Source organism: Dermacentor variabilis, chromosome 3 (assembly GCF_050947875.1).
Source record: "Dermacentor variabilis isolate Ectoservices chromosome 3, ASM5094787v1, whole genome shotgun sequence".
Taxonomy (NCBI): domain Eukaryota; kingdom Metazoa; phylum Arthropoda; class Arachnida; order Ixodida; family Ixodidae; genus Dermacentor; species Dermacentor variabilis.
The window spans coordinates 242,339,320-242,355,939 of NC_134570.1; the positions used below are offsets into that span (position 1 = coordinate 242,339,320).

General features: G+C 44.6%; 2 protein-coding genes across 2 annotated transcripts in view; both read left to right on the forward strand.

The window, feature by feature from the left end:
• slgA (proline dehydrogenase slgA) overlaps window positions 1-16,620 on the forward strand; it is a 446,215-nt gene that overhangs the window by 207,909 nt on the left and 221,686 nt on the right. The window lies entirely within an intron of this gene.
• LOC142576758 (uncharacterized) lies at window positions 1,994-9,152 on the forward strand. The gene is made up of 3 exons (XM_075687037.1): window positions 1,994-2,229; window positions 3,390-3,554; window positions 6,503-9,152. The coding sequence occupies exons 1-3, from the start codon at window positions 2,098-2,100 to the stop codon at window positions 6,716-6,718; spliced, it is 513 nt and encodes a 170-aa protein (XP_075543152.1). The 5' UTR covers window positions 1,994-2,097; the 3' UTR covers window positions 6,719-9,152.

Consider the following 16,620-nt stretch of genomic DNA (forward strand, 5'->3'; position numbering starts at 1 on the left):
TTACTTTACAAACGAAAAAGTGATTTTAAATTGGTAGATTCCTAATGTCGTTCTACGTGATAACGCGATGTTGAGCCTGGGTGCTCATCGTGCACTGTTAAAAATGTCCCGTCACGATACAGTATAACAACCTGCAATCTCTTGACGCCAGGAAGTTCCCGTAATGATACATTATGCAGCCGTAGTTACCAACTTTACCGATGCCGTAACTCAAGAAACTACTTTTGAAACCGTAGTCCTCCTTAGCATTACCAATCCCGTACCACAACAAAAAAACCTCTGAAGCCGTACTTATTTACCAACATTACAAATGCTGTACCGCAAGAAACTACCATTGAAGCCGTAGTACCTCCCAACATTGCCATTGCGGTACCACGAACGAAAACTTTTGAAGCCGTAGTTACATACCGACATTGTCAATACCGTACAATGGGAAAATGGTAATATAAATGTAGCATGAGGTGAGACAATGCGATTTTAATGACACCGTAATGAATTTGTGTGGTTGCTGTGCTGTACAGCAGCTTTAATGAATAATGAAAACGTGATAAAGTAATGCAACATAAATACACGGAAGGAATCACAACAATAGCGATCGCTACAGGTGCTCGTGTGTGCGACTCCTTCTGTGTTGTGCAGCATTGTTGCAAAATTTACATGAATACTCGGCATAGTTCTTGAAAGCGCGAGAAGGTCAGTTTTCCGTTGTACTTTATGTATTTGGCCATCAGAGGAGCTGGAAATGAAAAGCAGGAAATGTAAATCAGCACCTGAAGTCAGCCAAGCGACAATGAAAAAGGACTCCATTTCTCGAAGGTCGCAGTCTGTGCGCAAGCCGCCGGTGTCGTTGTTCACTCTTCCTCGCCAGCGGGGTAGCCGAATGCGGGCGGGGAAAGGCACGTAAAAAAGAAAGAAAGTTCTGAAGATTTTCCTAATTTCTCGCGGACCATAAAGGGAATTCCTTGGTGTGGACATTTTATTTTATCTAACAAAACATTCATTCAAGAACGAAAGTATATTCGCGGCAGCTGTATTTCTCTTCTTACGTGAACACCCTCAATCGATTCCTGTCCTGCTGCGCGAATGACGAGATCAGCTGGCCAAGGCGGTCTCATTTATTTTAGCAATTCTGAAATGCTGGACAAGTTCTGGTATGTTGCACGTTAATTGTTCAATCGAGCACTATCTAAATATCTCTGAGCGTGCGCAAGTCTTTTAAATTGATAAGCTTGTTTTTCTATCACAAGGATCGTGTGTTGAGGGCAAACCGAAAGTGTGACAAGGGCCTGCCTGTTGCATGGAACATCTGTAGTGAGAGTTATTGTCAATTGTGGCCCATCATCGACGGTTTCTCTGCAGGACATCTGTAAAAAGAGTCGCAAATTCCCAAGAAAGGCGAAGCAACGATTGCGATAGCAAATTAGCAGACAGCCATACGAAGTAGGATTGCACTTTATCGGCCGTATCCACTTGTAAGCATTAGCTTGCTAACTAAATTAACAAGCACGGTGTCAGCGCGCACGGTAAACACGGAACACTCGAAACGCCGTCGTGAGCGGCAGCAGCAACGAGCACCTTCGTGCTGTTTCAACTGAGCACGCACCAAGCTGCGCAACCTGCAGGCTCCGCCCCCCACGCACAGCTGCAACCGGACCCGCCCCCCGGCGCCTCGCAACCAGGGTCGTCCACTCGGCCCAACCATAGGCCCAACCACACGCAGCGTGGGATACGCGTGCGCGGCTGACGAAGGGCGGCCAGCCACACGTGCGCGCTTCGCTGCGCGTAGCACAGGGCTGACAGACCAGCGATGGCGGAAACGTTCGTCTTTGAGAAAAGTTTATCCTTAATTTCATTATGGCCAGCCATTTTTATTTACTTTATCAGTGTTAGAGCTAGTACCATTGTGTTTAAGTTGATAAATGCACGCCTTCTTTATCGGCACATCCTTATGGCAAGAGAAGCTACATCAATGATCAACATCACGCGCGTCTGCTTGCCCACTACTGCAGCTGACATCTGCGCGCGACCACACACGACGTTGCTGTCGAGCTTTTGCTTAGCCGCTTGCTTCGCCGGCATCAGCGTTCTCTTCCCGCAATGTACCGCATGAGAAAGACGCTTTTGCTGCGGCCGCTCTGGCAAAGTCGGCGGGAGCGCAGAAAGCGTCTGCGGCGACGTTGGAGGGTCCGGCCAGTCTTTCAACTGCGTAAAGAAAAGGACTTTACGGCTGTGAGTAACTTCTTTCCTTTCGATGATCTACAGTGGTAGAACTAGGAGCCAGTGTTTGGACATGGAGACTTATCTTCGTCGGGACAGCAATTACTTATCAGCGTTTTTAAGTGCGCGCATATAGGAGACATAAGTGATGAGGTTAAGGTAGCAATGTGGGGATCGTACTCGCAGTGTGCGAACGCCCAATTTCACAGAACAGCATCGCGTCGTCGGTACAAGGTTCGTCCGGCTTGACAGCACCGATCGAAACGATAACGTTACGTACGCGAACGGAGGGAACGACAAGGGCAGGGTGTAGTTCGGAAGGCGCGAAAGCATAGGTGAAGATCGGGCTGATTAGCCGCCGGAGGCACACGGATCGTACATTGGATACGTGGGGACGACACCACACGACGTTACAACAGCCGTCTGTCTAACCCGTGTATGCAGTACAACGTACCCTCACTAATTCTTCAGCTTCATAGGGGAAGAAGCACTTGATTCTATTTAACAGACGATCTGTAATACTAATTTAAAGCTTCCTTCATTATTAACAGTAGACCATACTTTTTATACAGATCTTGTGTAGCACCTTCTTGCACAAAATTTGTAATGATTAACTTTTGTAATACATTTTCTGCTATTCGATATTTTATTGGATATCCAGCTTACTTTTTCATTTCCTTCGATATTCGATTCTAAATCTACTTTTTGGTATCAGCACACCCTACAAAAAGTTAAGGACTGCTAGTTATAGCTGTGCCATTAGTATAGCACATAGATTCAAGAGCACCTTTTTACACGTGTTGGTTGTCGTATATCAAGCTTGTGGTGAGATGCAATTTCCTATATTTTCTGTCTCTCAGAAGTGTGCTGTAGAATATGAAGTGTAATGTAATTAAATTGTGACCTGGCAGGTTTAAATGCTATGCAACTAATTTCGGAAGTTTCGTGGCAGTGGCCGCACGATTTTTCTTTAATATGCCGTCGACTGGCTCTCCTGTTTTGCCGACACACTGTTTGTATTCAAGCATATCAACGAAGCAGGGGGTAAAGTTATTCATGGCTAGCGGCTATGCGTGTGTGTCAGTGAAAAGTGCACAGCTCACGGTACCTGCGCGTGTATGCGGGCAGGGCACGGTCCTTCTGCCAGGTAATAATGCACATTTTTTTTACAGATGCAACGAATACGTCACGATGACCACGAATTTTTCCACAAGTTCTTTCGCAAGACGCCACAACTCTTTGACAAGCTATTGAGCTTTGTCGCAGAGGACCTCACACGGCAGTACCACATTCGAGAAACCCCTGGAGCCTGGAGAACGACTTGCTGTAGCGTTGAGGTTTGTAAAGGATAGTTGCCCCCTGGAGTAATAATGTACGATTGCAGGAATACATAAGAACAGCGTTTCTTTGTCATTTAATGTTTCATTTATTTTATCTTATTTACATAATACTGCCCGCCGCCTTTTGGCAGCCAAATCAGGAAGGGGTCACAAAACATTGAATCAAAACAAAACAAAGAATGAAATGACTGACAATGAGCGCTCATAAAAATACTAATACATATCTGGTTCATTATACACAACTAAATATTTATTAACTCATGAACAAATAAAAAATTAGACTCATAATGCTGATACAAAACGAGAAATAGTAATGAAGTTACTGACAATGCACGTGAAAAGAAATACCAGAGAAATATGATCACATGATCACAGAGACAAAGCTTCAACTTAGTGCATGACCAGTGTAGAAGTTATGGCTAACTTAATAAAAAAACTGTCATCGAATGGCATCGCACAAAAGTTACCTCAGTGCTTTTGACCTTGCGCAACCTGTGAAACATGCACTGAGGAATGCTTGTACATGTAGTATTAAACAAAGGTAGTAGCTAACCTACACAAATGAATTTTGATTGTATGTCACCCAAAAAGGGCCCCCACAGCCATGGAGATCAAGAAAAGTCATGTCATCTTAATTAGTATGCAAACAATACATGGGTACTAATTTTTTTTTCAACTTGCATTCAAGCTACTTGGCATCCGGGCAAGACATAAAAGACGTTGCCTTGGCTTACTGTGTGGGGCTTGAGGCGGCTAGACTCTGCAGTGGTGTGTCAGTCGTATTGTGGCGATCGTGCCTGCAAAGTATTAAACAACCGCAGAACAGCACTACAGCCACAGAAATTCCTTACATTTTTTTCAGCTTAAGGATTTTTTAAAATCTCACATGCTGTTCACGGCTCCCGTCAGGTAGCCTTGCTTCCTGCCAGAGAAGCAGGGTCATACGTATAATTGTCTCATTTACGTAGTGCCTTCAATGTCACTGATTACGTACAAAGACTTTGGCCAAACATATCCCAATGCAGAACATGCAAAACCAACTCTGGAACTGAGCCACGCAACACCAAAAAATAAAGAATTGCAAGGAATGTGGCTTGTGGATGGGAGAGGTTGTGTGTGGGTTGGTGGTGAACTTCGTCTCCTGGCTGCGTGGTGGCAAGACTTTCGCTTTCTGCTTCCTCTTCTAGTAATAACGAACCATTTGAAAAATGCTTGAGCTGCTAGAACGCCCCGACAGGCTTTACAACTTGCAGCATATTACCGAAATTTTCAATGGGGACTGGTTGAAGGTCTATTACGTTTCTTTTTATTTACAGGCATGTACAGGCATCTCTAGATGCATGCACCAACTCTAAATACGCAGGTGGTGAACTCAAAAAGTTTCATTCTGCAAGACAGGCTGAATGAGTAAAGACAGATGAAAGCGATAAACATCTGTCTTGCAACAACAAAACTTTAGTTGCAAGTCAGTGCTTGTTTCTCTATCGTAGGTGTGGTGCTAAAACATGTTCACACATCTCTACAGCAGCAATGGCCAACCAACCAGGCCCACAGATATCAACTTTATGAAATTATTGAATAATACCGCACAAAAATATGTATGCACCGCTATGTAAAATGAACAAAAAGAAGAGCTGAGTAGCTTTGATATGACAACAGACAAGGAAACGTAGTAAAGCATAAAGGAAAATAACTTTCGTTTTATTTGTAATGTCGACATCACAAGGAGAAAGGAAATGAAAGTGGACAAAATATAACTTGCCACTGGTGGAAGCTAAACCCAAAACCAATTGAGCTGGAGGCTATTCCACCATCAATTTCTTAGAATGTTTATGTGTGCTAGATTAGGCTCTTGGAGTGTTGTTGCACGAGTAACACTGGCTAACACTACCAGGGTAAGATCTAGTACATGCACATACAGGCTCAAGAAAGTTTGCAGAGGGATAGCCATTGCTGCAGCTCGTCTCCCATCAATGGGGAGTTACCTTTTCATAATGCAAAAGGATAGAAAGTTGGGCGAGTTGGTACTGTAACGTGATCTTGGATTGTAGCACGAAGGGACACGGACACAGAAAGGAGCAGACAGGACGAGCGCTAACTCTCAACTAAATTTTTATTAAAACGAAGAACAAATATATATGGATGATTGCAAAAAACCGCAGCATAAGAACGTGACATGGTAAAAAACATCAGGTAAATATATCAGGAAGCATGGAAGTCAAAGAAGGAAACAACACAAAATATTACTTCAGATTAATACAGGTATTGTGAAGATACTGAAATTCGCATTCTAACAGAGACAAAGATGCATGGCTAACGCAAGTGTCTCCTAATCTTTTGATGTGGAATGCCTCGATTATTTCCCGTGTGGTTTGGCATTTGTGTCTGGAAAGAATTTTTGTGTCTTCAAAGAAAGGTTTACAACCACAATTGAAACAATGTGAAGCTAGACGTGATGCATTAGTGTTGCTTAGTGAATGTTTGTGTTCTTTTAGTCTAATATCAATGCACCTGCCGCTCTGTCCGATGTAAGCTTTCCCGCACTTGAGTGGAATCTGATAAACTATACCCGTGTTACAAGGCACTAAAGGGGACACTCAAGTGACACTCTACTTTCGTTTTCCTCATTATTTTTCCATTTCGATATAAAGTAATTAAATTCATCAATGATTTCCTTTTGTTTCATTGTCTCTTGGCTTTATTATACAAAAAGTATACATTAAAAACATTAATCTTTGAATTACTTTACTACTTGCATTAATTTAATTTTCATATCGAGATGGTTATCCTCACTGACCTCTCTCATGTGTCTGAGCAGAGAGGCGGCAAAAGTTTGAGGTCGTCCTGTGGTTTGCATCTTTTGATTGCGCTTGAAACATTGCCTAATTCCTCTAATATTGACTGACTCTCATCTTTCTTTTTCCTCCCTCTTGACATCGCTTCAGAAGCAGTGCTTCCCAACGTATCCAGCCTGCGACTGCCTGCTGAACCCAGCGATGCTTGTGACTGCGGCCTGCTGTGGTGTGCCTCAGAAGCCTCAGGAACCAGAACTTCTTGGAAAATCGATGATTCAAGAGATTCCAAAATGTCCTGAGACTCCACAGACTCATGCGACGCCAAAGACAGAGTCGATGCTGGCGCTTGTGACTCTTGAACTTTGAACTTTGAACTTTATTTGTATCTATACAACGTACAGATAGCAGGGGCACAGACAAAAAGCCATAAAATCGGCTTGACTAGGTCTGTGTCCCTTATTGGTTTCTTTGGCATCACGTAGCAATGCGTGCACAAGTACAAGATATACAATAAAAAATATAAACAATATGTGGATAAATGGGACTATTTATACAAAGTTACTTCGCACTGCGGCGAAAAAATTGACATGAATGCAGATATAGTATTGTCATACAAGTTACGAAAAACACGAACAGGAAAAAACAAAAACAAAATGCAGACATTATGAATCCCTTTTCATTTACGGGTAACATTCACAGAAATACAAAACTAAATAGGTCACTGTGCAATTACAGCTTAGAACACGTATACATCAGAACAAAACACAAAGAAAAACACTAAGCATTCACGTGAATGCCAATATGAGTGGCAAGTTTGGCCACCCAATGGAAATGATAACAAGTAGGGTGATTAATGAAAAGAGTTAAGTAGAGATGGTAGTTCATGGCGCAGCATTTGATTCCCGTAGTTAGTTCTTGAGTGCGGAATATGCCAAGTTTCTCTGTGACGTGTACTGAAACTGCTTGTATTTAGTGTTAGCCTTGACAAGTGCACAAGAAAATGAGTGCTACCTTTTCTTTCCGTAAAAAAGCGTTTCAGCAAAATTGTATTGTAGACCGATTTTATCGGCGCTATATCTAATTGACAAAAAAGAGGATCAGTATGCGCATCGAATGAAGAGTTTGAAATTGCACGGATGGCTTTCTTTTGCAATAAATATAGAATGTTGATGTTACTGCTAGTCGTGTTGCCCCATACGAGGTGACAATAGTTAACATGAGATAAGAAAAGAGAATTATAAAGTAGGAGCTTCACTCTTAATGGTAAAAGGAAGCGTAATCTTATTAGTATTCCAACAACACGTGCAAGTTTGTTAGCAATAATGTTGACATGGTCATTCCACAGCATATTCTCTTGGAATATGACACCTAAGCTTTTAACCGATGGTACTATGTCTATGAAAGATGTGCCTATTTTTAGATGTCCGTCAATACTGTGCCTTTTGTTTTTTGGCTGGAAACGCACGCCTTTTGTTTTGGTAGTATTAATAGTTAATGAGTTGAATAAGCTCCACTTGTTTATTTGGGCTAGTGTATCATTAGCAACACATAGTAATTCTTTCACGTCCTTAGAAGTTATGAACAAACTAGTGTCGTCGGCATAGATAACAAATTGGGCGTTGGTATTGATATTAGTTATGTCATTTATATACAGGTTAAACAATAGTGGTCCTAGTATGCTTCCTTGAGGAACTCCAGCGAATATAGGCAAATTTTTTGAACAGTTGTTACCTACGACAACGGTCTGATACCTGTACTGCAAATAACTTCTAATTAAGTTCAGGAAAGTTCCCCTAAAGCCATAAATGTCAAGTTTTGTTAGTAGAGTGTCGTGATTAAGGGTGTCAAAAGCCTTCGAAAAATCAATAAAGACACCGAGAGTAAGTAAATTGTCTTCAAAGCCTCGTAAAATTATCTCTTTTTGCATCAGTAAAGCTATTTCTGTTGAACAACCTTTTCTAAACCCATACTGGCAATCCCTAATTACATTGTGCTTTTTACAAAAAGAGGTTACTCTGGTATTAATCAATTTCTCAAGACATTTAGAAAAAATAGGCAGGATCGATATCGGCCTATAATTTGAGAGGTCGTTTCTGTCGCCAGATTTGAAAAGTGCTGTTACCTTCGCTATTTGCATGCGCCGAGGAAATATGCCATTCGCCAATGAAAGATTGTACACGTGCTCTAAGACAGGACAGATTAGGTCTAGAACATGCTTAGCTGGGCGAATCTGCAAATCATCAATATCGCAACTTTTGCTATTTCGAAGGCTGAGAAACGTGCTGTAGATTTCATGAGTGTTAGTGGGGCTTAGGAATGCACTTTCGACGACTTTTGGTTTTACGTATTCTGTGCAACGAGGATCGTAGGAACTATTCACCAGCGATACAAAGTGATTGTTAAAAGCGTCAGCCAATGCCGTGCCTGATGTCGGCTGATTATTTATTTCTAACTCATCTGCATTCTCTGGCTGATTGTTTACACGAAGTAAACTGTTTAGTTTTTTCCAGGTGATATCGGTTCGCATTATCGTTTCTTGATTAAATAATTTCTCGAAATATTGCGCTTTTGCTGCCCTTAGAGTACCATTAACTTTATTCCGGAATTTTTTGAACTCTGCTAAATCTGTTGCATCCCTTGTGCCTAGGAATTGCTTGAAAAGAGCATCTTTTTGTTTGATCAATTTCAACGTACTGTCAGTAATCCAAGGTTTCCTTGCTTTTCTGGCTTTTTTTGTTTTGCGTTTAAACGACTTTCTGTAAGCGCTCTGAAAAAATGATAAAAACAACTCGTACGCTTTGTCACAGTCTTTTTCGTTATACACGTCTTGCCAGTTTATGCGCAATATTTCGTTGCGAAATTTCTCAAGTGTGAATGGGTTAATATCCTGAAATGTGAAGTGTTGATCTTTAGAAAGACGCGAGGGCAACGCAGGAGAATTAATAAGTAGAAAGATAGGCAAGTGGTCACTGACGTGAGCAGTGATTACGCCCGATTCAATGTTTTCTGTGTCAAAATTCGTAATGAAAACATCGAGTAAACTTTGGCTGTCACCTTGAACACGAGTAGGAGCAGTAATTGTATTAATGCAAGCATTTGATTCAAGTACCCGCAATGTGTCTCTGCGAAGTGGGCTATCGTGTAACATGTTAATATTAATATCACCACCCAAAACTAAACTGTAGTCGTTATCGTTAACCCAGGATAGCAGGTTGTCGATGTATTTAAGAAAATTAACCACATTCCCTCCCGGTGGGCGATATACCACAGAAAAAATGCTGCGACCATGAAGAACAGTCAAAATTTCAAAGTCAGCAGTAATTTGAGTAAAGTCTTTCAACAATTCGCAATGCAAGTTAGTCCTTGTAAGCAACAGGACACCGCCGCCTTTTTTATTGCAGCGATTCAGATAATGAGAGACATAGTCTGATATTTGCAACACTTCTTCGTTGCGATACCATGTTTCGCACAGCATGACAATGTCAAATAAAAAACCAAAAGAAGACAGCAATGCGTTGAGATCATCGTCCTTATTGCGTGCAGATTGCGTGTTTAAATGTAAAAAGGACGTGCACTTACTTCTCTTAGAAAATACTTTACCAACGTCAGTTGGTGTGAACAGTCTTTCAGCCATGTTTAACTGCTGCAGTAAGGACGACGCCCGATGCACACTAGCAAGTGCTTACTCCATCTTATCGAGGTCTTGAACTGCAGATGCGCGTAGTGCCCGTGACGTGTCAGTTTTCCGCGCGAAAGTTCCACCATCCCGAGTCCACGCGTACTTCCACTGTTTGTCTTTCTTCCGCGCAACAACTTGCCCAAGAAGCTTCTTTAGTGTTGGGCACAGGTGCTCATTTACGAAAATAGAAGCATGACCAGATTGACCGAATTCAGTGGCGTATATACGCTTCTTTCGCGCCTTTTCAATGAGCCCATCACGCTTTGAACGCGAACGAAACTGAACGACAATATTCGGACAGCTACCGTCTTTCCGCGGCACACGGTGACAAACATCGATGTCTGCGTCACAGATAGGCTCATTGACCAGGCTGCCGAGCTTCGCTACTACTGCAAAAAGATTTTCATTTTCAGTGAATGGCACACCTTTAATTTCGGTGATGGCACTTCAAGTGTTGCCAGATCGGAAAACTGGCACATTTTTCGTTAAGATGCCTGCAGCACTTCCCTCCTCACTCGATGGGGGCACTAGTGGAAGGTTGGCGGACATCCTGCATGTGAGCGTAATAAGGTTTGCACATATTGTCAATGTGTAAACAATGTGCCAGTCTGAATGCAAAAATATATGAAGGCTCAAATTTTGCACATCTGTTTTAATGTGTGATTTTATTAGAGAACGCCGAAGCTCTGAGTCAGTTTTGTAGGGACAAAAGTGGCTTGCCTGCACAACCAGAATGAACAGTTTCTGCATGCGCTTAAGTGTAGCTTTTGTATCTTTTTCTGTTTTTGCTTCTGATGCATTTAAGGAGTGGCATTTAAACAGATGCATTTAAACAAAGGAAGGGAAGCGTAGCAGGGGCGGCAGAAAGTTAGGTGGGCGGATGAGATTAAGAAGTTTGCAGGGACAACATGGCCACAATTAGTACATGACCGGGGTAGTTGGAGAAGTATGGGAGAGGCCTTTGACCTGCAGTGGGCGTAACCAGGCTGATGATGATGAGATCTGCAAGCCTAAAGCCTAGTGATAACTTCTACTCAAAACAGTGCATGATATTTGGAATATTTCAGTTTTGAAATAATTAGCAGCAAGCATTCCACTACACATAATCACTAAATAAATTTCATGCTGAAAGACCTATGCTTGCAGTTTCTAAACATAGAGTAGTAGTAGTATTGTTAGGTATTGCTTTAGCATAAGGGCTCTCTCCTGTTCCAGTTTCTCTACTTGAAACATTCTTGGCTTGTAACTTTATTTTCCTTTCATTTGTTTTTAAAGTCCATCTCATTCTACACTGTCTTTCTTACCTGAATGTATGTCTAAACACAGTGTGAAGCTGTGTACGTAGTAGTCAGTGCATTAGTTGTTTGTATTTAGGAAGTTACGTACAATCATGCTTGTCATCTTGCAATCTGCCTTTTAAAGAGTGTTTTGGCCCAGTAAAGCTGATCTTAGCAAGCAAACCCTTCCAGAATGTTTCTTAAAGCTAAGCTTTTTTGCCTCTTCTCTGGACTTTCCCACCGCTGCTGCTACTGTCTTGCCAAAAAGCTCTTACTGAATGCCTAATACTGATATTAATGTCGTCATTGAACCATTGTCATCCCAGCTGACTACTGTCTTGCACGAGTGACCAGTACCGGACATAGTGCAAATACCGAATATAATAATGTAACTAGTAAAGGGAAAATCAGACATCCACCCGTTCGTAGCAATTGCTACAAAGGAAACCCACACGGGTTCCTTGAAAGAAAAGCCTCATAGTTGAAGAAGAAAAATTCCTCCTGGTCCGAGACTCGAACCCGGGACCACCGCCTTTCCGGGGCAGCCGCTCTACCATCTGAGCTAACCAGGCGGCTAGCAGATGGCAGGGCGAAGTCGAATTTGTCGACAACACGAAGCAAAGGCAAGAGTTTGACGTAGAAGGTCTGCGGAAACCCGCAAGGTGGAGAGAAGTAATGAATAATGGGAAAATCAGACATCCACCCGTTCTTTCGAGGAACCCGTATGGGTTAATTTCCTTTGTAGCAATTGCTACGAATGGGTGGATGTCTGATCTTCCCTTTATTCATTACTTCTCTCCACCTTGCGGGTTTCCGCAGAACTTCTTCGTCAATAACGTAACTAGATTGCGGTTTTGGCATGTAAAATTTCAATAATCCTTTTTTGCACAGTGAAAATGTGTTTAACTGGATTATCTAGTCTTTCCTTCGAAACTTTGCTAAGCAGGAACAGCGCTCTCCACAAACATCGTGAACGCTTCGCTTAAACCAGTAACCACAGCACTTGGGATCTGCGGAATAACCTCAGGCTGATAATTAGGTAAGGACACTGCTGAGCAGGCACAAAAACAAGCATTATCAATTACACAGCTGACAATGTCGTCAGTACTATGGTGCATTTATTCCTACAGCATGATGACACTGAATGAATCCTTGAGCAAGCTAGGTAAAATTTGAGGGTCTGTGACGAAGCACAGATTTGCAGACTGCTGGCAAGCAACAAAATGCAAAATTAAAGCTCTTCATTGCAGTGCCCAAGACACACGTGAATATAGCAACATTCAATACTCGGCTAAATACTGCCCATTGACTTGCATGCTGCCTTCTAGGACCAGTGCACCGAATCAAAGAAAACTATCATCTTTTGCGTTGTGTTTTTGTGTGTGCATCATGCAAGTCCTTCTTATTCATCCTGTTAGTTTGTATGGGATATTCTCTGTACTTCTTTCTTATGATTTATTGTTAAGTTTTTATGTGCTATTTTACTTGTTACTTTGTACCTGTATTTCTGCTTTCTCTGCTCCAAACTGCAAAGCCAAACTGGCTCTCTGGGTATCTAAATAAATAAATATACAAAGCTATCCTTGTACTGCTTATATGTCCCCTTACCGGATCACATTTAACGGAATATGCGAAAATCGGAGCAGCGATGCCGCACAAATCTTTTATCGCGAATTAGACAAAGCTGAATACAATGCGTACTGCGCGTCGATTTACGTGTATAAGCACAATTTTGACTCGATCCCCATAAATATGGCGCATTGCCAGCAACAATACAAACATACGGCACCGCCTGTCGACGTTGGTAATGGAAAAGCACTAGAATCCCGTGTTTCATTTTTAACACGGGGGCTAAGATGGAAACTTCAAAATCACTTACGGTCTGCACTCCATTGTGTAGCGCAGGAACATCATCTGGTCGAAAAACAGCCAGATGACGTCGTCCTGAACGTCGTCTGGCACGGCGCGGCTCTTTTCTTTCTGAAGCGTCTTCCAAGGCGCCGAAATTTATTCCCCAAGGACTTGCATCACTTCTGCAGCGCTGTGATAACGTCATCTGCACAGATGAAACGCATTTTCGGCATCTGCGAGTCGGCTGATGGTAGAGGCAGCTTATACCGGTTCCACGCAGGCTTTCGACCGCGATCGAACGCGATGAAATTTCTCGATCACGATCGGTTCTACGCAGATTGCGCAGTACAGGCAATCGTGATCACAAAATCCAATCCCGATCGGGCTCGATCGCGATTGAAACTGCTCCGATATGACGCCCGTTATTAGATTCGGCGGACGATCTCGCCGCTGCCGCCATTTGTTAGAGTTGTCGGACGATCTACGAGCTGTAGGCCGATCTCCGCTGCCATTCAGATGTAAGATTTGGCAGTCGTAGCTGTAGGGATGAACTTGGGAGGAACTCGGTGAACAGGATTTATTTACATTATTTACATTTCTAGCAAGACAAACATCGACAGTCTAGCGTGACTCCCACATGGAGCCCGCAAGACTAACATACAGCAAACAGCTTACGAGCACAGCTCACGAGTACATTTCTAGCATGACAACGAGCACTCAGCTCCCGACGACGAGCACAACGAGCACACTCTAGCAGCCGGCAAACGCTGCTTATAAGCACTTGGTCCCCCCTTGATTCCCAGTGGACGGAAACGTTCGTCCAGTCATCGTTCGACGTCACCGTTCGACGTCACCGTAGATCACCCGCCCTTTTAGAGGAGGGCTCACCAACACGTGTTGCACAGGTTTCAGTGCCGCACACACACAGGTGTAAAGGTCCGGAGCCGACGTCAGAGGGGCTTCGTAGAACTTTGCTTCGTCCCGGGTGGCGCGGCCGGGTACCACATTCCTGAGCTGACCCCGCGCCACGCGGCTGCCGATTTATTCGCAGTTCTCTGAAGTGCGCCCCGTCCGGTTGGATAGGAACACGTGCAGCGGGCTGAAATAGCTGGCACGTTGTCACCTTGTACGGCCATTCCTAACACCGTATAAAATTACGAGCACTCACCTGTTACGTTGGGCACGATGATCCACGAGCACCTCGCCATGTACTTGTTCTTCTGGCGCTTGTGTGTCGCTTGCCACCAAAGCGCAGGTTGAGCCTCAACGCAGGCGATCAGCGCTTCGTTGTTGATCGCCTCCACAGCCTCTGTGCTCTAGCGACACGAAACCAGCAGCTGCTCCCGATGTATCCGTACGATTCTGAAACTTGAACAACCTTTTAAAACCGCCGGAAGTGTACATGCGGCCCACGTGACGTCGGTGCACAAGCTTCCACTTCCGTCGTGTACGCTCAAAATGACGCCCAAGTTGAAGACCTTGACGCGCGCGATTCCTGCGCGTCTGCCCTCTTTATACGCGTAGGACAGGCGCGCACGGCCTCGCAGACGCGTAGCCAGTGTCAGGATTGGCGGCTCAATCCCATCGCTCGTGATCCGTTGTCAAGATTGGAGTCCGGCATGAATTCGAAGGTAGCTGGCCCATGCCGTCGTCCAACTTATCCACGCTGAGGACGTTGATGAAGGGAAGTACTGCTTCTCATCGAGAACGAGGAATATGGGTTTATTTACAGTATTTACATGCAGTTCATCAGTCTAGCATGACTGCGAGAGAAAGTACGTCAGTCTAACACGACTGCTTGACAGAGTGTCTCAGTCTTACATGACTGCTTAAGAAAGTGTCTCGAGCATCCGCACAACAGCCGTTTATAAACACTCGGTCCTCCCCCGATTCCAAGGTGGCGGAAACGTTCGTCCAGTCATCGTAAACACGCCGCCTCTCCGCGGGACGGTTTACACACGCACACACACACACACAGGTTCACGGTCCGAAACCGACATCACACGGATTTCGTGGAACTCGGAGCGGACCCTCGCAGTGCGCCCGGGTAGCCATTGTCTTACGTCTTGGTCGGCGCGTGGGAAGGGGTCTCCGACGAGGTTCCCGCGGCAACTCCCCCACTCATAGCAGATCAGGTCCGCTTTGGTGGGTTCGGTAACAATAGTTGGGCCGCCGAACGCATTCAGTCACAATGGCGATTTAGTGACGCCGTGGCTAGAGGTTTGCGGCGGCACTCTAGGAAACGTTGACGCTCGTTGTCGCAACTGGCTGGCAACACTTGCACTTCATCTGGGCCGTTCTTAACACCAGGCGGGCACCGCGTGTGGTTTTAAAGCGCGGGCGGCCATCTTCTTCGGGATCACCGGCCGTCCGGCTCGTGACGTCAGTCCGTGCGGCCATTGGCGGATGCGTCGGCCTTTTCTTTTTCTACTCGACCCCTAGCGCGGATCGTTCTCAAGACGCGACCACCGCGCGCAGCCGCCGCCAGGCTGTTCAGCGACGCAGCTCAGCGACCGCCGCGGGCTCTCCGCGACTGCATTTCAACGGGAGGGGCAAGGTGTGTGACGAAACAAGGCGCCCACAAAACAGGCGCTTTTCTGTTTTACCGCGTGTTGGCTGCTCTGTGGAGCAATGTCGCGCGCCACTTTTAGCTATGTTTTAATAGGGCTTACCCACAAGCGGCTTAGGAGCTTCGTAAACATTTTTTTTTCTTTCGCTTACGAAATTCGTTTAGAAGGAGAAGCTGCTCGCTAGCCAGGTTGGGAGATGGACGCCGCTGCGACACAAGGCACGTACCCACTTGAGCGCCACCGTAGTCAACCTCTTCATCGCTACAAGTTGTGCCAGGTGCTTATACATGCACAATCAATAGTAGCTTGTTCTTCTGCAAAAGCAAATACTCATCCATGAAAAACGCTGTGGCTTCCATAGTAGCAACGAAACTAGAGTGTACTAAACGGAACCACCGACGCTGCACAAGCCGCACGCTCATACTTGCGGTGTTGTGCAGCGTCTCACTCACCGCATCTGCAACCTGTCGTAAAGTCTCAAGGCTTTTAAACGTTAAAAAATTGTCTACTCATTCCATTATAGAATAGGAAAATTCGAATATTTGGCTACGTTCCATGTTGTTCTTATTCTACGATGCGGCCATGGATACTTCGTGAGTAGGTGCGCAAACTTGCGCATCGCTGCGACGGAAATCTCGCTGCCGCAAACGCATGTGAAAGCTGTCAGCGAAAATCGCTCCGCGACGTGCGCGGCAGAGCGATTTTTTTCGCCCCAGTCGCGCCATGCGAAGCAGCTTACATGCGCCGTTGCAGCCCCTGGAGAGAAGCGCTTCCACGCTTCGTCCATTTCACGCAGTCGAGCTCGTCGGCTCCCGTCGCACACATGGCGTAGGGCGCGCGGCGTTGTCGCCCTTGTTCTTTGTACGGAACATCACGCCGACGGCAGAAATG

Excerpts from the sequence above, each read along its gene's own strand:
- LOC142576758 (XM_075687037.1), top strand. The coding sequence starts at position 2,098 with ATGTACCGCATGAGAAAGACGCTTTTGCTGCGGCCGCTCTGGCAAAGT. Across the intron at positions 2,230-3,389 it reads AAGAAAAGGACTTTACGGCT|ATGCAACGAATACGTCACGA; the intron begins GTGAGTAACTTC and ends TTTTTTTTACAG. Across the intron at positions 3,555-6,502 it reads CGACTTGCTGTAGCGTTGAG|AAGCAGTGCTTCCCAACGTA; the intron begins GTTTGTAAAGGA and ends ACATCGCTTCAG.